At 35.0% G+C, this 23,003-nt stretch overlaps 1 protein-coding gene across 4 annotated transcripts in view; it reads left to right on the forward strand.

The window, feature by feature from the left end:
* STXBP5L (syntaxin binding protein 5L) overlaps positions 1 to 23,003 on the forward strand; it is a 379,510-nt gene that overhangs the window by 247,554 nt on the left and 108,953 nt on the right. For all 4 annotated transcript variants that reach the window (XM_049877576.1, XM_049877583.1, XM_049877594.1 and 1 more), the window contains 3 exons: positions 5,863 to 5,903; positions 10,496 to 10,713; positions 20,293 to 20,462. In XM_049877576.1, the coding sequence (XP_049733533.1) occupies positions 5,863 to 5,903; positions 10,496 to 10,713; positions 20,293 to 20,462 (429 nt within the window). The remainder of the gene's footprint in view (positions 1 to 5,862; positions 5,904 to 10,495; positions 10,714 to 20,292; positions 20,463 to 23,003) is intronic.

Here is a 23,003-nt window from a genome sequence, read left to right on the forward strand (position 1 = left end):
TACTTCTCCAAAGAAGATATGTAAGAGATCAACAAGCACATGAAAAGATACTCAACGTCTTCAAGGAAATGCAAATCAAAACCACTGCACACCCACTAAGAGGAGATAATTAAAAATACATGGAAATTGGCAAGTGTTTGCACGAATGTGGAGAAATTGGAACTCTCATGTATTGCTGGTGGGAATATAAAATGGTTCAGCTGCTGTGGCAGGCAGTTTGCTATGGAAAGCAGTTTTTTCCTCAAAAATTTAAATACAGAATTATCATAAAAAAAAGCAATTCCACTCTTAGGTGTATACTCAAAAGAACTGAACACAGGTGTTCAAACAAAAACTTGCGAATGAATATTTATAGCAGCACTATGAACAATAACCAACCCATATGTCCATCAACTGATGAATGAATAAACAAAATGGAATATTATTCACACATAAAACGGTACATGCTACAACATGGATGAACCTTCAAAACATTATGCTAAGTGAAAGAAGCCAGACACAAAAGGCCACATGTTTTATGATTCCTTTTATATGAAATATCCAGGATAGACAAGGCCATAGAGACAGAAAGCAGATTAGTGTTTGCTGGGGGCTGAATGGATGGGGGAATGGGGAGTGATTGCTTAATGGATTTGGGGTTTCCTACTCATAGTGACCCTGTGTACAACAGAATGAAACACTGCCTGGTCCTTCGCCATCCTCACAATCGCCGTTATACTTGAGTCCATTGTTGCAGACGCTGTGTCTACCTTTTTTTTGCTGACCCTCTACTCTTTACCAAGCATGATGTCCTTCTTCAGGGACTGATGCCTCCTGATAACATGTCCAAGGTATGTGAGATGCAGTCTTGCCATTCTTGCTTCTGAGGAGCATTCTGGTTGTACTTCTTCCAAGACAGATTTGTTCGTTCTTTCGGCAGAACATGGTATATTCAATATCCTTGACAACCTCAATCTTTTCCTCGTTTATCATAATACTGCTTATTGGTCCAGCTGTAAGGATTTTTGTTTTCATTATGTTGAGGTTTAATCTATACTGAAGGCTGTAGCCTTTGATCTTCATCAGTAAATGCTTCAAGTCCTCTTCACTTACAGCAAGCAAGATTGTGTCATCTGCCTAATGCAGGTTGTTAATGAGTCTTCCTTCAATCCTGATGCCCTGTTCTTCAAATATTTAGTCCAGCTTCTCAGATTATTTGCTCAGCATACAGATTGAATAGGTATGATGAAACGATACAAGCCTGAAACGCACCTTTCCTGACTTTAAGCCATGAACTAGATAGTGGTGATTATTGCACAACGTTGTGAATGTACTAAATGTTGCTGAATTGAACACTTTAAATTGGTTAAAATGGCGTATTTTATGTTATATAAATTTTACCACCTTTAAAAAAAAGTCACTTCAAAAGAAATGAAAACAAACAGAAAAGGAGCATATTTCATTGGAAGGGGGACTCAAAATAAGATGATATATTTAAACATAATATATAAGTTATTACATAAATATATATTGGCTTAAAATTTCGTCAATATATAAGACAAGGTTTGGTATTATATATTGAAAATAATCCAGCTCTATACTCTTTAAAAATCCATATCTGATACATACGGGGAAACCGTGGTGACGTACTGATTAAGTGCTATGGCTGCTAACCAAAAGGACAGCAGTTCGAATCTACTAGGCACTCCTTGTAAATCCTATGGGACAGTTTTACTCTGTCCTGTAGAGTTGCTCTGAGTCAGAATTGACTCAATGGCAATGGGGTGGGAATACATACGGATTGCAGATGGCACAACCTCACTTCCTCAAAGTGAAAGCTCCTTAGAAGCGAGGATGGCAAGACTACCTTTCACATACTTTGGACATGTTATCAGGAGGGGTCAGTCCCTGGAGAAGGACATGATGCTTGGTAAAGTAGAGGGTGAGTGAAAAAGAGGAAGACTCTCAAGATGAATTGACACAGTAGCTGCACAATGGGCTCAAGCAAAACAATGACCACGAGAACGGCGCAGGACCAGGCAGGGTTTCATTCTGTCCTACATAGGGTCTCTCTGAGTCGGAACTAACGTGACAGCACCTAACAACAATACATATTGTAAATGATATAAAAGTTCATTCATAAAATATTAATGAAAAGAAATTTGGTGAAACCAAAGTCAAATGAAGTAAAAGACTTTTTATGGCCAAAATATCCTTAGAGATAAAGCAGATCATTTTATGACATTAAAAATTTCATTTCCATAGGAATATAGGTTGAAAATTTATAAAGCAAAAATTGGCAAACTACAAAGAGAAATTGGCAAAATAAAAATTACAGTGAAACAGTTACCTTTCTTATTAATTGATAAACAAAAAATAAAAACATAGAAGATTTAGAAAATATGATTAACAAATGTGATCTACATATTTAGAAAATATCATCATGAAGTAATTGAAAAGCAAAAAACAAACATAAGGTATTTGAAACATATATAACCAACAAAATATTTGTATCTAGAATATATAAATAACTTCAAATCAGTAAGAAAAGGACCATTAACCCAGTTGGAAAGTGGAAAAAAAGACTGGAACACTTTTTTTCACAGAAAACTTATATGGTCAATACAATTATTAAAAGAAGATTGACCTAGTTAATAATTAGGGAAACGCAAATTAAAACCATAATGAGATACCACTTAAACATTTTGGCAGAAAATTAAGAAGTTTGTCAGAAATAAGTATAGAAGAGGATATGGGTCAATGGGAATTCATATACATTGCAAATGGCAGTATGAATTTTTACATTTCAGAACAGTTTGGCATTGCCTTGTAAGTTTGAGTATTTTCATACCCTAAGACTCATCAGTTCCACTCTTGCATATATATAACAAAAAACTTGAACAAGATATTCATTGCTACCCTATTTGTAATAGCAAAACAAACAACCCAAATGCCCAATGTCTGAAGAAGAGATAAACTATAGTATAATCACACAAAGGACTATTATATATTAGCAACAAAAATGAATAAAATACAGTTACAGGCCCAATGTAGATTAATTTTATAAATATGGTATTAAGTAAAAAAAAAACAAGTTTCTGAAATTTATATACCTTATTCCATTATTATGAAACAATGGTTGTTTTATAGCAAATTAATAATATGTTGTTTGTACATACATACATTTGTGGCAGTAATATAAATAAAAGCAAGAGTGATAAAATAATTCAGGATTGTAGTTACTTCTAGAGGAAAAGGAGGCAGGTAGATGTAATAGAGGCTAACATGTAGATGCAAGTTATTAGTAATGTCAGTTCTTTGGTAGGTGGTTGACTCATACAGTTTCAATGTATTATTATATTCTGTGGATTAAATATAGGTTATGTTTCTTGTTATTTTCATATAAAATATGCTACTAAAAAGTAAAATAGAATTAAAGGTTGTTTTTTATGGTATATATGGCGTTTCAGACTAACATCCTGCAGGGTTTATCAATACTAGCTGGAGCACCTTAACATACAAAGACATTCAAAGCAATTTTATTTGTAATAGCCAAATACCGAAAACAACCCAAATGTCCATCAACTAGCGAATGGTTGAACCAAATTGAGTATATCCATATTCAACCTGGAGCCCTGGGAGCACAGTGGTTAAGAGCATGGCTGCTAACCAAAAGGCCGGCAGTGTGAACCCACTAACTGCTCCTTGGAGACACTATGGGGCAGTTCTGCTCTGTTCCTTAGGGTCACTTATGAGTCAGAATTGACTCAGTGGCAACAGGTTTGATTTCAGGTTTACATTCAGCCTTAACAAGGGACAAAATACTGATATATGTAACAACAGGAATAAACCTCAAAAACATTGTGGTAAGTGACAAATGCAAACACAAAATGACTAATATTGTATGGTTTTCACTTACATGAAAATTCTAAGAAAAAAAGACAAGTCTATGGAAACATTAAGGAGATGTACCTGGGAGTGGGAAAGAGGATTGCATGTTGGTATGAGAAAACTTTTTAGGGCGATGGAAATGTTCTAAAACTGAACTATGGTGTTGGTTAGACAACTGTATAAATTTACTAAAAATTATCAAACTGTACATTGAAAATGGGTGAGCTTTGTTGTATGTAAATTATACCTCAATCAAAGAGTTAAAAAAAATTAAAGCAAGCCACTCCATCAGCAATAAACCACCCTCCTCCCTAGAAAAAATCAATTGACTGTATATGTGTGGTTTGTTTTCTGGGCTCTCTACTATGTTCCAGTGATATGTGTCTTTTTTTCCCCACCAGTATCACCGTCTTGATTACTGAAGATTTAGAATGAGACTTTGTTTTACTTTTTTGAAATTTCTTTGGCTATACTTGATTTTTCCATTTAAATTTTAGAATCGGTTTGTTGTTTACTACCAAAAAATTGGCGTATTTCAATTGGGATTGCATTGTTCCTATAGATTAAGTTGGGGAAAACTGACATCTTAGTAAGTCTTCCAATTCAAGAATATAGTATATCTCTCCATTTTTTTGCATCCTCTTTGATTTCTTTCATCAGGGTCTTGTAGTTTCAGCATTCAGGTCTAGCACACAGTTTGTTAAATTTATACTCAATTATTTTATGTTTTGGTGCTATTACAAATAATACTGCTTTTAATTTCAGTGTCCAAATGTTCATTGCTAATATAGAAAATAAGGTTTCCAAGGAAAATACAATTGATTTTTGTACCTTGACCTTGTATCTTACAACTGAGCTGAACTCACTTATAAATTATAGTATTCTTTTTGTAGATCTTGGGATTTTCTACATAGCCAATCATGGGATCTGAAAATACAGGCAATTTTATTTCTTCCCTTATTGCAATTGATAGGATCTCTAACATGATGTTGGATAAGGATGGTGAGAGTGAACATTTTTGCCTTGTTCCTGATAGTGAGGGGGAAAAGCATTCAGTCTTTCAACTTTGTATATCCTGTTAGCTGTAGGTTGCTCTCAGATGGCCTTTATCAGATTGAAGAAATTTCCTTCTGTTCCTAGTTTGGTGTGTTATTCATTAATGGATGGTAAATTTTTCTTTCTCTGTTAAGATCATCGTATGGCTTTTCTTCTTTAATCTGTCAATATGGTGGATTACATTGTTTGATTTTTTTTAGTATTCAACTCACTTTGCATTCCTGGAATAAACCCCACTCAACCATGATGTATTATCATTTGTATTTATTGCTTGATTTGCTAATATTTTGTTAGGGATTTTTACATCTATGCTCATGATAGTTATCAGCTTGTCATTTTCCTTTCATGTAATATGTTTTTCTGGTTTTGGTGTCAGGGTAATGGTGACCTCATAAAATGTGCTGAGAAGTGTTCCATCCTCTTTTGTTTTCTTGATGAATTTTTGTAGAATTGAACATTAGGTCATTTATTACCAAATATTGACACAACTCTCAGTAGGTTTAAGGGATTTGCTTTTTATTTTTTGAAGCTTAACTTTCATTTAACTCTGATATTCACTTTAAATTTATTTTAATATATAAAATTTAATTCAGGTGTCTTTCATTGAGTGTGAACAATTTTACAGAAAAATATATTGTTCATTTTTCAAAGATCAGTTTTCATTGCTCTCTGTTACTTGCAAAGTCTTCTTATAGTAAAATCCAAGGAATTCTTGTTCTTTTTCTAAACTTAGATTTTAGTGATTTGTTTAAAAAAAAACCATTATTTTGAGCTTAGAGGTGGTTCATCATACATTAGTTTTAATTGGAATGATATTGTTAATCTAGATTTTAACAATAGGAGCCTGTGTTTTTGTACTTTTAGAGTAATTATGATTTTTTATTTTACTATGCTTTTTGGTATGCTTTAATTAATGCTAATTTATCTCTCATCTAGTCATGCAGACGGATCAGTAAAATTTTGGGATGCTTCTGCAAGTAAGTTTTAAGTTTCTCTTTGTATAACAGAGAGCATCTTGTTAATATCACTCATAACCATCCACTGCTTTTTAGTTTTGGCAGTTAACATGTCAGGTAAAATTTTAGCATATTTATACAGTTGCATTGCAAAAAATCTATTTTCTATATTCTTAGAATGTTATATGGTACAATCTTACTGAACTTTTGTTCTATAATATAAAACAAACAGGACTGACTCAATATCAGCAACCTGTTATATCTACAAGAGGCATGGTACAATGGAAAATACCAAACTTGGTCAGATTAACTGTGTTCAGGGAACTCCCTTCACCTCCTACTTGTGTGGTATTGTTATTTTCTCCCTCTAGTCTTCACTTTTCTTCTCACTTGTCTTCTAAGTCTTGTGAGGCTCAAAAAAATGATTGATCAATATAAAACTCTTGAGAATCGTGTAATTTAAAGAATAAAAGTATTCTGCGCAGTATTGAAGGACATACAAAGATGTTTCAGACTTGTTTATACCTATATCGTTCAGGAAACTCACTGTCACTAGAAAAGATAAGGTAGGCACATATATAGCTGTAGGGCAAATAATATAAGAATTCTAAATGTAGTACAACCCAGATACTATTTGTGATTAGAGATGGGAGAGATTCATTTGAATCAGATAGATCAAGGAAGGGAATTTTGGTGGGGTGACATTTAATGTGAATTTGGGAGTTAGTTAAAGTTTTGCAATTTAGGGATTACAGGAGAACAAGTGAGAAATAACTCTAGGTTTCTGAGTATGAGTAACCAGGAAGATGTAGATAACTCTTTTGGAAATAAGAAATACAAGAGAGGTTTGAATTTTGTGGTAACATCAGGAAATGGAAGTGAAAATGTCCAGCAGGTAGGGAGAATAGTCAGAAATGGAAACTCATGAAGAAGGACCATAAAAGTGATATTTGAGTGTCTAGGATTGAATAGTTTCTGAGGATGACTATGATAAGCAGAGGGAAAAAGCTGAATATTGATGATACTCTTAGCTCACAAGCTACAGTCCCTCAAGAACTGAGCAGAATATCAGTGAGAAAAAAGATGAATAGAATGAAAACCATGGATTCTGAAGTCACTTTTTGACCTGACACAGTAAAGAACAAATGCTTGAGGGGAAATTCCAAAGGGCAACAAATTTCCTTTTGATGATTCTTTTCATGCAAATCTGAGTTTATCCCTGAAACTAAATTAATTGCAGAACAATGCCATTGCTTCTTTTCCACCACTTTAAAGTCACGCCTTAGCTTCTAAAACATGACAGGACAGTTAAAACTCTAATTACTGGAGTGCACACCACCCTTAAGCATGTATGATAAATATTTTGAGAAATTGTTTTTTTAAATAAAATATTATTTTATCAATTCAGAACATAAACTGCAGCATGTTTAAAAGCTTTTACAGTAATCAACTATCAAGGCATATCTCTAACTTAATGGATATCATAAAGAAATATATGGTAATTTTGTTTTCATTTTTCAGGGACACCATCTGATGCAGAAAGTGAGGTTATATAGAACTTGAATAAATTGAGCTTATGTTATTATGTGTATTAGTTTTCTATTGTTGAGTAACAAGTTATCACAGTTTAGCAGCTTAAAACAACACCCATTTACTATCTTAAAGTTTCTGTGGGTCAGGAGTCTGGGCACTATTTAGCTGGGCCCCTTGCTCAGGGTCTCAAAACACTACAATTAAGGTATCGACCTGGACTGCAGTTTCATGTGAGACTCAGGGTCCTCATCCTAGCTCACGTGATTATTGGCAGGATTCATTTTTTTGCAGATTTAGAACCCATGGTGGCTTGCTCCTTCAAGGATAGCAAGAGTGTCTAATTTCAGGAAGGACCCTGGCCTTTCTTTTAAAGGAATCACCTGATTAGGTCAAGCTCATACAGAATAATCCCTTTGTTGATTAACTCAAAGTCAGCTAATTAGGGACCTTAATTATGTTTGCAAGTCCTTTTACTTTTGCCACATAATGTAATATAATCATGGGAGTGATCCTAATACAATGCTTTGTCCCCTTTGAGAACTATTTTAGTTTGACATAATTTCAGGTTTCCAGGGAAGTTGCAAAAATAGTACTATGAAGTCCTGAAGTCCTGCATATCCTTCACTTAGATTCCCTAAATGTTAACATATTACTACATTTGTTTTATCCTTCTCTCTAGCTTTTGTCCTTCCCACTTTCTGTCCTCCCCAATACAGTCACAAAAGCACACGTATATACATATATATATGTATGTGTGTATATATGTACTTTATATACGGTGTGTGTGTACAAATATATAAGTATGTGTGTGTAGATACATAGGTAGATAGATAAATAGAAAGCTAGCTTTTTGGGACCACTTGCTATTAAATTCCAGACATGGTGCTACTCTAACACTACATAAGCCTAAATAGTGTGTTTTAACTACAAACAAGGACATTCCCTTACATAACTAAAGCACCAAACCAAAACAAACTTGTTGCTGTCCAGCCAATTCCAACTCATAGCAACCCTTTAGGGCAGAAGAGAACTGCCCTGTAGGGTTTCCAAGGCTGAAATCTGCAAAAGCAGACTGCCACGTCTTTCTCCTGTAGAGCAACTGGTGGGTTTGAAGCACTGACCTTTCAGTTAGCAGTTGAGAGCTTAACCACTGCACCACCAGGGCTTCTTAAACGAAAGTACAGTTATCAAAATAAGGAGATTAATATTTATGCAATATTTATTTAATCTGGAGTTCCTGGGTTGTGCAAACAGTTAAGTGCTCGCCTACTAACCGGAAGGTTGGTGGTTCGAACCCACCCAGAGATGCCTCAGAAGACAGGCCTAGCAATCTGCCTCCAAAAGGTCACACAGCCTTGACAACCCTACGGAGCGTCATTCTACTCTGAAATACATGGAGTCACCATGGATAAGAATCAACTCGACTGCAACGAACAACAATTATCTGTAGATTTTATTCAGCTTTTGCCAATCATCTTAATATATTTTATGATAAAAGGAAATTTAGGATCATTTATCACATTGAATTTTCATATCTTTTAAGTTTTTCAAAAATCTGGACCAGTTATTTTTTAGAGTTCCCTTCAGTTTGGGTTTATCTGATGTTTCTCATTATTAGATTCATATTTTGCGTTTGTGGAAGCAATACCATAGATATAATACAGTGTTTTTCTCAGTTGCATGCCCATTTTTAGCAAGTGATAGATTTTTATTGAATTGACCTGATATATTTGGTCATAAGGCAAAAAGAAACCTTAAAAAGCACATTCCTTTGATATTTGTGAGAAGGTACTTTGAATTCCATCGTTATATCTGAGCAGATATTTTGCTATACTAGTCCCACATGTTTCTCTGTGTGCAGACACATTATACTACTAATGATTGAAAATCAGTTCTCTAGCAAACATAAACTTATTAATCTAGAAAGTCTGCCATGATCCAGTAGATAGCTAATCACCAGGGGGTATTACAACTTTTGGGTAAACTCTAACGTATTTTATATGTTAATACAGTTCTAGCCACAGAAACACTCTAAGTTTGTTAGAATTTTAGGAACCATGAGCTAATGATGACAGAAATAATAATTAGCTGTTGTTAGGTGCCGTCAAGTTGGTTCTGACTTACAGCAACACTATATACAACAGAACAAAACACTGCCCGGTGGTTTAAAATTATGCTTTCATTGTTACAGTTATTAAAGAAAGCAATTATCATAAATTTTAGTTAGTATTTGTTATAATTTTAATATTGCAACATTTTTTACATGGGTCAGTAATCCAGTTTGTAGAGATTAACTCAGTATAAAATATTAAAAATTAACTTAGCCTAAAATGACAAAAACATTTCTCAAATTTCGACCTTATTAAATAGGTGCTATTTTAGCTCCAGAACTCCTTTTAAAACTTTTTCAGGATCCTTTGTAGAATTGGAGTTTTTTAATAAGAGAGTTATCATCAGGCTGGGGAAAAATTATTCAGGAGAACTATTCCCCTGAATAAATAAATATTTCTGCAAACAACTCACAAACCTAGAGTTTTATGAGATGATAACTGACCCTTTCCTGACACAGACCCACTCAGAAAAGATCCTTTCTAAAATAATTACAAATTCCTGGGCTACCAGTGTTGCTAGCTAGTAAATGACAAGTGTTTCTTAGCTGAAGGATGTCTAAAAATTTGTTATGAGGGGCAAATGCTCTAGTATCAATCCTTATCTAGCAATCAAAGGTGAATATGATGAAAAAGGATGGAGAATTAGGAGAGAATAAAGTTGAAATTTGCATTGTAAGTTTTCTGAGCCTCAGTGTTTTCATCAATAAGCAAGGGTAAAAATACCCACCTTATGGGACTTTTCTGAGGTTCGCGTAAGATAATGCATACAAAGCATGGTTCAATAAATGTTTATTTCTTCTTTGTATACTCCCTTCAGCCAAAATATATGTATGTGAAAACACAGCATTGAATACTTATTAGTTAAAATGTAGTTTTGTCTACTTTATAGTTTAACAAATATATTGAAAAATCTTTAACATTAAGAATTTAATTCAAATTAGAAGATAACCATGTGTCAATATCTTATAGTAACTCTGCAGATGCTGTACAAGCTAAAAACTTCTAAAGTATTTGAAAAACAGAAGGTAGGAGAAGGAAAACAAACATGTGAAATTGTAGAGGAAGATCCATATGCCATTCAGATGATTTACTGGTGTCCAGAGAGCAGAATATTGTGTGTGTCAGGAGTCTCTGCGTATGTCATCATTTATAAATTCAGCAGACATGAAATTACAAGAGAAATAGTGGTAAGTTATTTAAAATTGAACTTTCACACTTATAGTTATTTTAAAAAAAATTATAGATTTTGGCTAGTGATTAGTTTTAAGCCGTTCAGATTGTAATACATAGCCAGTAATCCAGTTCATAGGATTCTTAATTATTTTTGTTATTCAGTATAATATATTAAAAAATAATTTGGCCTGAAATAAGCAATTCTCTATCAAAACTTGATATTATTAAATAAGATGATTTATGCCTATAGGTTTTATACAGTTATTGTTTTATTTTTATGCATAGATGTCAAATTAATGCAGGCTTAGTTCTATACCTTGATTAAATTTTTAAAAGTTTATCTGATTTGTATTTTGTCAGCTAACTGCCACAAAAGATTACTTCTCAGTTAGGATAAGATTACTTTCAGTGATTTTATATGTATATATATAATTTTTTATGTAGTAGAAACAATTATGGGGCTGCCTTACCAATCTTAACTTTTAAAATGATGAAATAATTTGATTATCCAAAATAATGACACTCATATACGATAAAATTAAATCTAAGTTAAGCCACCCATAGATGACTGGTCTTTCTGCCCATACCATTTTTACCACTTTACCAAGAGATATTTTTTATTACATGCTTGTGTATGACTGCTTGTACCTCAACAGCTAAAATTAAGTATCACCTTTTTATAGTATATTAGTTAAAAGTCCAGGCTTTGGAATCAGATAAACTTGAATTTTAATTCTGGCTTTAAAATTGAATAATTATATCACTCTGAGCAAGTCATTAGGCTGGCTAGTCAATAGTAGAGTCTCATCACCTATATAATTTCTGTGGAAATAAAATGGAAAACAATAAAATGGAAGTAATAATACCAATTATATCAATTATATAGGATTCTTGTGAGAATTATAAAGTCATTGTAATAGGGTCTAAACACAGTAAGCACTCAACGATTGCTAATTTTGTCACTAGTATTTATTTTGTAGTGTAAAGATAATTGTAACAATCATTGATATTCCTTTATTCACTACCTCATAATGACATTTTTTCGTAAGGAGTTTTCATCCTCCAAATGTGTTGTAAATCATATATTTATACTATAAAATCTGTCTTAATTGAAATTTTTTTTTAATTTTTATTTGCTTTAAGTGACAGTTTACAAACCAAGTCTTTCTCTCATACAAAAGCTTATATACACTTTGCTGTGTATTTCTAGTTGTGCTCCCTCTAATGAGACAGCACACTCCTTCCCTCCACTCTATTTTTGTGTCCTTTTGGCCAGCTTCTGACCCCCTCTTCCCTCTCATCTGCTCTCCAGATAGGAGCTGACCACATGGTCTCATGTGTTTACTTGATCCAAGAAGCTCATTCTTCACCAGTGTCATTGTCTGTCCCATAGTCCAGTCCAATCCCTGTCTGAAGAGTTGGCTTTGGGAATGGTTCCTGTCTTGGGCTAACAGAAGGTCTGGGGACCGTGACCTCCAGGGTCCTTCTAGTCTCAGACCATTAAGTCTGGTGTTTTTATGAAAATTTGGGATCTGCATCCCACTGCTCTCCTGCTCACTTGGGGGTTCTCTATTGTGTTCCCTGTCAAGGCAATCATCAGTTGTAGCCAGGCACCATCTAGTTCTTCTGGTCTCAGGCTGATGTAGTCTCTGATTATGTGGCCCTTTCTGTCTCTTGGGCTCATAATTACCTTGTGTCTTTGGTGTTCTTCATTCTCTTTTTTTCCTGGTGGGTTGAGACCAATTGATGCATCTTAGATGGCCACTTGCTTGCATTTACCACCCCAGACGCCACTCTCCAAAGTGGGATGCAGAATGTTTTCTTAATAGATTTTATTACGCCAATTGACTTAGATGTCCCCTGAAACCATGGTCCCCAAAACCCCACCCCTGCTACGCTGGCCTTCGAAGTGTTCAGTTTATTCAGGAAACTTCTTGGCTTTGGTTTAGTCCAGTTGTTCTGACCTCTCCTGTATTGTGTGTTTTCTTTCCCTTCACGTAAGATAGTTCTTATCTACTATCTAATCAGTGATAACCCCTCTCCCTCCCTCCCCACTCTTGTAACAATCAAAGAATATTTTCTTCTCTGTTTAAACTATTTTTCAACTTCCTATAATAGTGGTTTCATATTTGTGCTTTTGCAACTAGCTAATTTCACTCAGGAAATGCCTTCCAGGTTCCTCCGTGTTCTGAAATATTTCACGGATTCATCATTGTTCTTTATCGATGCGTAATATTCCGTTATGTGAATATACCATAATTTATTTACCCATTCATCTGTCGATGGGCAACTTGGTTGCTTCCATCTTTTTGCTGTTGTAAACAGTGTTGTAATGAACGTGGGTGTGCATATATCTGTTCATGTAAAGGCTCTTATTTCTCTAGGATTTATTCCAAGGAGTGGGATTGCTGGATTGTATGGTAGTTCTATTTTTTTTAGGCAGTACAAAATTGATTTCCAAAGTAGTTGTACCATTTTACATTCTCACCAGCAGTGTATAAGTGTTCCAGTCTCTCCAGAGCCTCTCCAACTTTTATTATTTTGTGTTTTTTGGATTAATGCCAGCCTTGTTGAAGTGAGATGGAACCTCATTGTAGTTTTGATTTGCATTTCTCTAATGGTAATGATCGTGAGCATTTCCTCATGTATCTCTTAGCTACCTAAACGTCTTCTTTAGTGAAGTGCCCCTTCATATCCTTTGCCCATTTTTTAATTGGGTTATTTCTTTTTGTAGTTGAGTTTTTGCAGTATCATATAGATTTTAGAGATCAGAGGCTGATCAGAAATGTCATAGCTAAAAACTTTTTCCCAGTCTGTATGTAATCTTTTTACCCTTTTGGCGAAGCCTTTGAAGGAGCATAGATGTTTGATTTTTAGGAGCTCCCAGTTATCTGCATTATTAGTAATGTTTTATATACTGTTTATGCCATGTATTAGGGCTTCTAAGGTTTTCCCTATTTTTTCGTCCACGATCTTTATTGTTTTAGATTTTATATTTAGGTCTTTGATCCATTTTGAGTTAGTTTTTATGCATGGTGTGAGGTATGGGCCTGGTTTCATTTTTTTGCAGATGGATATCCAATTATGCAGCACTGTTTGTTAAAGAGACTGTCTTTTCCCCATTTAACTGACTTTGGGCCTTTGTCAAATGTCAGCTGCTCATATGTGGATGGATTTATGTCTGGATTCTCAATTCTGTTCCATTGGTCTATGTATCTGTTGTCGTACCAGTATCAGGCTGTTTAGACGACTGTGGCAGTATAATAGCTTCTAAAATCAGGTAGAGTGAGGCCTCCCACTTTGTTCTTTTTTTTTTAGTTATATATTACTTTTGCGGGGCCTCTTTCCCTTCCATATGAAGTGGGTGGTTTGTTTCTCCATCTCATTCAAAGATGTCGTTGGAATTTGGATCGGAATTGTGTTGTATCTATACATGGCTTTTGGTAGAATAGACATTTTTACAATGTTAGGCCTTCCTATCCATGAGCAAGGTATGGTTTTCCACTTATGCAGGTCTCTTTTAGTTTCTTGCAGTAGTGTCTTGTAGTTTTCTTGGCATAGGTCTTTTACGTCTCTGGTAAGATTTATTCCTAAGTATTTTATCTTCTTAGGGGCTACTGTAAATGCTATTGATTTGGTGATTTCCTCTTCAATGTTCTTTTTGTTGGTGTAGAGGAATCCAACTGATTTTTGTACGTTTATCTTGTATCCCTACTCTCTGCTGAAGCATTAGTTTCAGTAGCTTTCTTGAGGATTCCTTAGGGTTTTCTGTGTATAAGATCATGTCATCTGCAAACAGAGATAGTTTTACTTTTTCCTTGCCAATCTGGGTGCCCTTTGTTTCTTTATCTAGCCTGCCTAATTGCTCTGGCTAAGGCTTCCAGCACAATGTTGAATAAGAGTGGTCATAAAGGACATCCTTGTCTGGCTCCCGATATCAAAGGGAATGCTTTCAGACTCTCTCCATTTAGGGTGATGTTGGCTGTTGGTTTTGTATAAATGCCCTTTATTATGTTGAGGGATTTTCCTTCTATTCCTATTTTGCTGAGAGTTTTTATCATGAATGGTGTTGGACTTTGTCAAATGCCTTTTCTGCATCAATTGATAAGATCCTGTGATTCTTGTCTTTTGTTTTATTTATGTGATGGATTACATTAACTGTTTTTCTAATGTTGAACCATCCCCACATACCTGGTATGAATCCCACTTGGTCATGGTGAATTATTTTTTTGATCTGTTGTTAAATTCTATTGGCTAGAATTTTGTTGAGGATTTTTGCATCTAAGTTCATGAGCTATATAGGTCTGTAATTTGGTATCAGGGATATGCTGGCTTCAAAGAATGAGTTAGGTAGTATTCTATCCTTTTCTATGCTCTGAAATACCTTTAGTAGTAGTGGTGTTAACTCTTCTCTGAAAGTTTGGTAGAACTCTGCAGTGAAGCCATCCAGGCCAGGGCTTTTTTTTTGTTGGGAGTTTTTTGATTACCTTTTCAATCTCTTCTTTTGTTATGGGTCTATTTAGTTGTTCTATCTCTGTTTGTGTTAGTTTAGGGAAGGTAGTGTCTTTCTAGGAAATCATCCATTTCTTCTAGGTTTCCAAATTTGTTAGAGTATAATTTTTCGTACTAATCTGATACGATTCTTTTAATTTCAGTTCGGCCTGTTGTAATATCGCCCCCCTCATTTCTTATTCTAGTTATTTGCTTCCTCTCCTGTTTTCTTTTGTCAGTTCGGCCAATGGTTTATCAGTTTTGTTGATTTTTTTCAGAGACCCAGCTTTTGATCTTGTTAATTCCTTCAGTTGTTTTTCTATTTTCTATTTCATTTAGTTCTGCTCTAATTTTTATTATTTATTTTCTTCTGGTGCCTGTGGGTTTCTTGTGTTGCTCTGTGTCTATTTGTTCAAGTTGTAGGGATAGTTCTTTGATTTTGGCCCTTTCTTCTTTTTGGTTGTGTGCATTTATTGATATAAATTGACCTCTGAGCCCTGCTTTTGCTCTGTCCCAAAGGTTCTGATAGGAAGTGTTTTCATTCTCACTGGATTCTCTGAATTTCTTTATTCCATCCTTAATATCTTCTATAATCCAGTCTTTTTTGAGCAGGGTATTGTTCAGTTTCCAGGTGTTTGATTTATTTTCCCTGCTTTTCCTGTTATTGATTTACACTTTTATGGCCTTATGGTCAGAGAAGATGCTTTGTACTATTTCAGTGTTTTGGATTCTGCTAAGGCTTGTTTTATGACCTAATATGTGGTCTATTCTAAAGAATGTTTCATGTGCACTAGAAAAGAAAGTATAGTTGGTTGCTGTTGGGTGGAGTGTTCTGTATATGTCTATGAGGTCAAGTTGGTAGCTTGTGGCATTTAGATCTTCCGTGTCTTTATTGAGATTCTTTCTGGATGTCCTGTCCTTCACCAAAAGTGGTGTGTTGAAGTCTCCTACTATAATTGTGGACCTATCTCACTTTTCAATGCTGATAGAGTTTGTTTTGTGTATCTTGCTGCCCTGTCATTGGGTGCATAAATATTTAATATGGCTTTATCTTCTTGGTATATTATCCCTTTAGTCATTATAGAGTGTCCTTCCTTATCCTTTATGATGGATTAAACCCTATTTTGTTAGAAATTAATATTGCCACTCCTGCTCTGTTTTGATTGTTGTTTGCTTGGTATTTTTTTTTTCCGTCCTTTGAGTTTCAGTCTGTTCGTGTCTCTAAGTCTAAGGTGTGTCTCTTGTAGGCAGCGTATAGACGGATCTTGTTTTTTAATCCATTCTGCCACTCTCTGTCTCTTTATTGGTGCATTTAGTCCATTTACATTCAGGGTAATTATGGATAGGTATGAATTTAGTGCTATCATTTTGATGTCTTTTTTTGTGTGTTGTTGACAGTTTCTTTTTCCCACTTAATTTTATGTGCTGAGTAAATTATCTTTATATGTTGTCCTTTCCTTATATTCATTATTGTTGATTTTGTTTCTGCTGAGTCTCTATTTTTTTCTTGGATTTTATTTTGATGAGTAGGATAGTTTGTCCCCTTTGTGGTTACCTTATTATTTACCCCTATTTTTCTAAATTTAAACCTAACTTTTATTTCTTTGTATCACCATATCTTCCTCTCTGTATGGAAGATCTATGATTACATTTCGTAGTCCCTCTTTATTGTTTTAATGTTGTCTTCTTTTATATAATAACATCGCTGTTACTCTGTTTTGAACTTTTTTTTTTTTTTTTAAATCTTGCTTTGTTTTTTGATTTCCCTGTCTGGGTTGACTGCTGGTTGCAGTGCCCAGTTGCCTAGTGGGTTGATACCTGATATTATTGATTTTCTAACCAAAGAACTCCCTTTAGTATTTCTTGTAGTTTTGGTTTGGTTTTAACAAATTCCCTAAACTTCTGTTTATCTTGAAATGTCCTAATTTCACCTTCATATTTAAGAGACAGTTTTGCTGGATATATGATTCTTGGCTGGTAATTTTTTTTCCTTCAGTACTTTATATAAGTCATCCCACTGCCTTCTTGCTTGCATGGTTTTTGCTAAGTAGTCCAAACTTATTCTTACTGACTCTCCTTTGTAGGTGAATTTTTGTTTATCCATAGCTGCTCTTAAAATTCTCACTTTATCTTTGATTTTGGCAAGTTTGATTATAATATGTCTTGGTGACTTTCTTTTAGGATCTACCTTTATGTGGAGTTTGATGACCATCTTGGATAGATATCTTCTCATTCATAATATCAGCAAAGCTTTCTGCCAAAAAATCTTCAAGAATTCTCTCTGCATTTTCTGTTATTCCTTCCTGTTCTGCTACTTCAGTCACTCGTAGGTTATTTCTCTTGATAGAGTCCCACATGATTCTTAGGGTTTCTTCATTTTTTTTAATTCTTTTATCTGATTTTTCTTCAAATACATTGGTGCCAAGTGCTTTATCTTCAGTCTCACCAGTTTTGCCTTCCACTTGCTCAATTCTGCTCCTCTGACTTTCTATTGAGTTGTCTAATGGTTTAATTTTATTGTTAATCTTCTGAATTTCTGATTGCTGTCTCTCTGTGGATTCTTGCAGCTTATTAAATTTTTCATTATGCTCTTGAGTAACATTTTTAATTTCTTCAACTGCTTTACTGTGTGTTCCTTGGCTTGTTCTATGTATTCCCTGATCTCGTTCCTGATGTCTTGAAGAGTTCTGTATATTAATCTTTTTATTCTGCATCCAGTAATTCCAGGGAGGCACCTTCATCCAGAAGATCCCTTGATTTTTTGTCCTGAGAGCTTGTTGAAGCGATCATGGCCTGCTTCTTTATGTGATTTGATATTGACTGTTGTCTCTAAGCCATCAATAAGTTATTGTGTTAGGTTATTTTATGTTTGCTTACTCTATTGTAGCTTCTTGCTTTGTTTTGTTTTGATATGTCCAAATAGGTTGCGTGAGTGAGCTAACTTGATTATTTTCACCTTTGAAGCTCTAACATCCTGTCACCAGATGGCTAGAGCTGTTATCAAGTATATGAGCGTAGGAGTCCATTCTCTTTTCTTGTATGGTTTCAGCTTAGGTGTCCAGGTAGTTGGTCATCAAGTGTGTGGTACAGGCTCTGTCCTATAGTCTTAAAGAGGCAGGGGTGATTGGCGTAGGTACCAGTATCTGATTGCAGCAGGGGGTCACACTCTGAACAAGGCAGGGGGCTGACAACCATCCGACAAGTGTCTGTGAGGAAAGTTCATCCTTGTTCCTTAGAGCACACAGGTGGGTGGGTTCTGCAGACAGACCATGGGCACCCAATGCTTTTGGTTCTAAGGATTGAGAGGTACCAGTTATCCTTGGACCACTGTCATGGGTGACTGGGTGACCTGAGTGGAGCCACTGGTCCTTAGGCCCCTGATATGGGTAGGTGAGGACCCTGTTTAATAGGCAAAGTGGTATCAAACATCAAATACCCACTTCTCCACCACATAGCTGAAACAGTTGCAGTCTGCCAACACGGGCCTATTCTCCTGAAATAGGCCCACACAGGTCCATGCGGGGGGAAAGGTATTTAAGGTCCATGGACCGTTTATGCCTGGACAGGAGAAGCTTCTGTCCTGAGCTCCCCGCGTTAGTGGAGCTGGCAGATTATCTTTTCCCCAGTTGCGAATTTATTCCTTCTCCAAGGCCAGGAGAATGGCTCAGAGTGTACAACAGAACCTGTCTTAGGCCCAGGGAAATCGACAGCCACCGAAGCTGGCTTGGGGGTGGGGGGGCATGGTAAAATACATGCGTGTACTTTTGCCGAGAACGCCATTCTTGTCTGGTTCCAGAGGTGTGAGTAGGCTGTGCAGCTAGCTGTTTTTCCCTGAGGAAACTGTGGTCGAATGCTACCACCAGCCTGCTGCAGCATGAGGGTTCCCGGCAATTCAGGTCCGGCAACCCCTCTCCGCTTCTGAACAATCTCCCTTCTCCTGCCACGCAGTCCATTTTCTAACTTTGCCTTTGATGTTCAGGGCTCCTAGCATGTCATAAATATAATCATTTCACTTCTTTTTTGGGTCTTTGTTGTAAAAGGGTTCACCAGAAGCATCTTACTAATACTCCGCCGTCTTAGCCCCACCTCCACAGTCTTAATTGAAGTATTTAATGCAGTCATAAAGTACTTAATTTTAAAACTTTTTGTTTAAAAAAAAGTTTTTGGGTCATCTTTGAATTCCTATAAAATTACCACATGCTTTTCATTAACCATTCTGACAAAGCTAATGACATTAAACATGTAATTGCTAAACTAATGAAGCGAACAACAGAAAAAATTAATTTCTTTTGGAAAAAATTTACTGAATTAATCCAAAGTCAAAACTGTATGAAAGTGTTTTTAAACAATAAAACCTCTTGCCATAGGGTTGATTCCAAGTCATGGCAACCCTATCTGCTGCAGAGAAGAACTGAGCTCTATAGGGTTTTCTTGGCTGTAATCTTTATGGAAGTAGATGGCTAGGACTTTTTTTTGGCACCGCTAGGTAACTTCAAACCTCCAACCTTTTGATTAGTAGGCAAGCACAAACTGCTTATCTCACCCAGGAACCTGCTGTGAACAATAAAGCCCTTTACAAATAATAATTTGGGTTTTTTTTATATAAATACATATATATGCATGTATATACACACACATAGTAGAGTGCGTGTATGTATATAAACCGATCAGCCATTCAGCTGTCATCAAGTTGATTTAGATTCATATATATTCACATGCACACTTTACACAAACACACACACACGCAGTTTAATTTCTTTCATTGGAATAACCATAACTAATTTTTTAGTCTAAATTTATCATATACTGAACTGCAATTTATACTTTACTTTAAAGAATATTAATTATATAGAAACTTTGTCTCCACTTATATTTTTGCTATAATTTTGAAAAATTAAAAAATATTCTACTTTTATGGTTGCCATGTGAATATTCTGTATATTCCATATAATTCACTATTTGATTCAGTTTGTGGTAGTGCTCAACTTTATAATAAATTGACTTTATTAATCTGAAAAAATCTTATTACTAGTTCCTGCAAAATTTAATGTGATGATTTATTGTTATGACTTAGATCGAATTAAAACTGATTTTTTTTTCAGTCATTAGAAGTACGACTTCAGTACGATGTCGAAGATATTATTACCCCTGAAACAGAAACAAGTCCTCCGTTTCCAGATCTCTCATCCCAGCTTCCTTCAAGGAGTCTTTCTGGGAGCACTAACACTGTGGCTAGCGAGGGAGTAGCAAAGGACAGTATCCCATGCCTCAGGTAAGAGTTGCTATCAAACTTTAAAACAATAAATAAATGATATAATTCTGTGAAACTGAGCCAAATAAAATCACTTTTCTCTTTTATGAAGTTGTTGTCAAGCTGTCTGTAATCCTCCAAGGAGTACTGTGGTTCCTTTAAAGATCCGTGCAAAGCACAAGGCTTTCATCCTTCACTCACTTGTTAATATACAGTAAAGCCTGCAATAGCCAGAACGTGTGCGATGTGAAACCCGTCAGAGAAAAAAACCTCATATACTTTCCACTAAAATGAGCAATAGAAAAGTGTTAAGACTGCACCCTGTCAAAGGCAGAAAACTTGCGAGACCTGGAAAAACAAGGGAGTTCTGTCAGGTTCCAGCTCTCATGGGTTTCACTGTATTTATTTCCCAGAAATACCCTAAAGAAAATATGACTTTAATAGATGGGGGAGAGTTTGGCAGGGCAGAAACTTGCTTGGTATTTTCCAGTTGACAAAGTATATATAGGAAGTTACTTCAGACCTCTCAGAATAAAAAAGAAAACCAAGAATACTGACTTGAATGAGAGCACTATGCTAGAAAACGGATTTCTCTTGTGATTGCTAGGATATTGCATGGTGTTTCTTTTTCTCTTTTTAAACTGATGCTATTTTTTATCTAGTAATAAACTATGGTCTTTCAGTATACCTAAATAAAATCTAGTGTCATAATCAAATCAAACTTAAACTCATTGTAATGTTTATCCTAATTGTTTAGGTGTTGTCTGGTAAGGGTATGTAAGTTCACAGTTCTCCTAAATTACTATTTCCTACTGTTTTTTTTTTTTTTTTTTTTTACTGTTACACAGTTAAATCAAATTTTCCTAGTCTTAGCTGGTGGGAGAATTGAGCCTAAGCAGAGAATTTGTCTGAGCTTTTTGTGAAAATACATGAATCTACTACTTCAGGAACTTTAGAGAGATCGTTCCTTCATTTGTTATGAAAAACACTAATGGAAAATTTAGAGAGAAGATTTCAGGAGCCAAAACCAGCTTACCATACAGTTAGCAGTTGCTATCCTTGTGTAATCGTATACCGCCCCCCACCCAACCTGAATCTTTTCTTGTGAAGTAAAAAGAGGAAATATAAGCAGGTATTGAGAGGAAATCGACAAAGAGGAAACATCAGAAAATTTTCACTAATGGAAGACACTCATAATGTTTGCTTATTTAAACTTTATACTACTCTCTCTCGATGGCAGTGGGTTTGGTTTTTTGGTTTTTCAGTCTAAAATATGTTATAATTTTACATATTTAATTTTCCTTTTATTATCACTTTGTTTCATTTAATTGATTTCTGTTAATGAAAACTATAAAAAAGAACAAAGTTTAGCAAAGCTCAAGAAAACACTGTAGATTGATTTGTTTTATTTTCTAAGAAGGCCCACCGTTAAAGTCTAAGTCATCTAATGAACTAAATGTTTGTTGATAAAATTTTAAAAAATTTAAAAATAAGGATGAGAGACAAACCAGTGAAATCTGCAAAGATTAGGTAGTGGAGATGAAGTAAACAATAACAAGTGTTAAAGCGCAACAGAATAGAAACATTTGTTGTTGACTTGAAAAGTAGTGGAAACAATCTTAAAGATAATCAAGAGAGCCGAAAGAAAAAAAATTAATATCCTATTTTAGGTGTATAAACTCATAGGGACCTAAGCAAAATTGATCCAAGTGTATCATTCTGTGAATTACATTCTGTTACAAGTGGTTCTTGAATTGTGTTATAATCCATGCTTTGCTAAATTATATGTTTATATACATCCCTAAGCTACCTTTCCTTTGCTGAAATTATACTCCCATAATTAGCTAATGAATAAGCATTTCAACTAGCCAACTGTTCATTTTGGCAGTATTACAATTCTTATTAATATGCACGTAATTTTCCTTTGTGCTCCCTAGTGTATAAAATGAATGGCCATTGTAGGCCTCATTAAGAAAGTGAGATTTAAATTTTTAAAAAAGTGAAGGAGGTGAGAAAGTTAACCAAATGAATATCCGGTGAAAGTGATTTCCCGGAAGAAAACTGCTATAACAAATGTCGGTGTAGATAGAAAAAGGCAGCAGTGTGGGGGTGGGAGATGAAGGGTAGTAGCAGATGAAGTAAGATAGGTAATAGAGAACCAGAGCATATAGGACCTTGTAGGGTATTGTAAGGACCTTGAGTTTCATTCTGAATTAAATGGGGAGTTATTGTAGGGTTTTAAGCAGAGATGCGACACAGTCAAACAAATTTTAAAAGAAATGTTTTAATGGCTGTATTGAAAATGGATTTTGGTATGGAAGTTAAGGGTGGAAGCTGGGAGGCTATTGCAGTAAACAAATTTGAGATGGTGTTAGGGCTGCCAGACTTAGCAAATACAAATACAGGATGACCAATTAAATTTGAATTTCAGCTAAACAATTGACATTTTTTAAATATAAGTATTCCTAATATTGCATGGGACATACTTACCCTCAAAAGTTATTTGTTGTTTATTTGAAATTCAAATTTAACTGAGCATCCTATATTTTTATTTGGCAACTA

Source organism: Elephas maximus, chromosome 1 (genome assembly GCF_024166365.1).
Source record: "Elephas maximus indicus isolate mEleMax1 chromosome 1, mEleMax1 primary haplotype, whole genome shotgun sequence".
Classification (NCBI taxonomy): Eukaryota; Metazoa; Chordata; class Mammalia; order Proboscidea; family Elephantidae; genus Elephas; species Elephas maximus.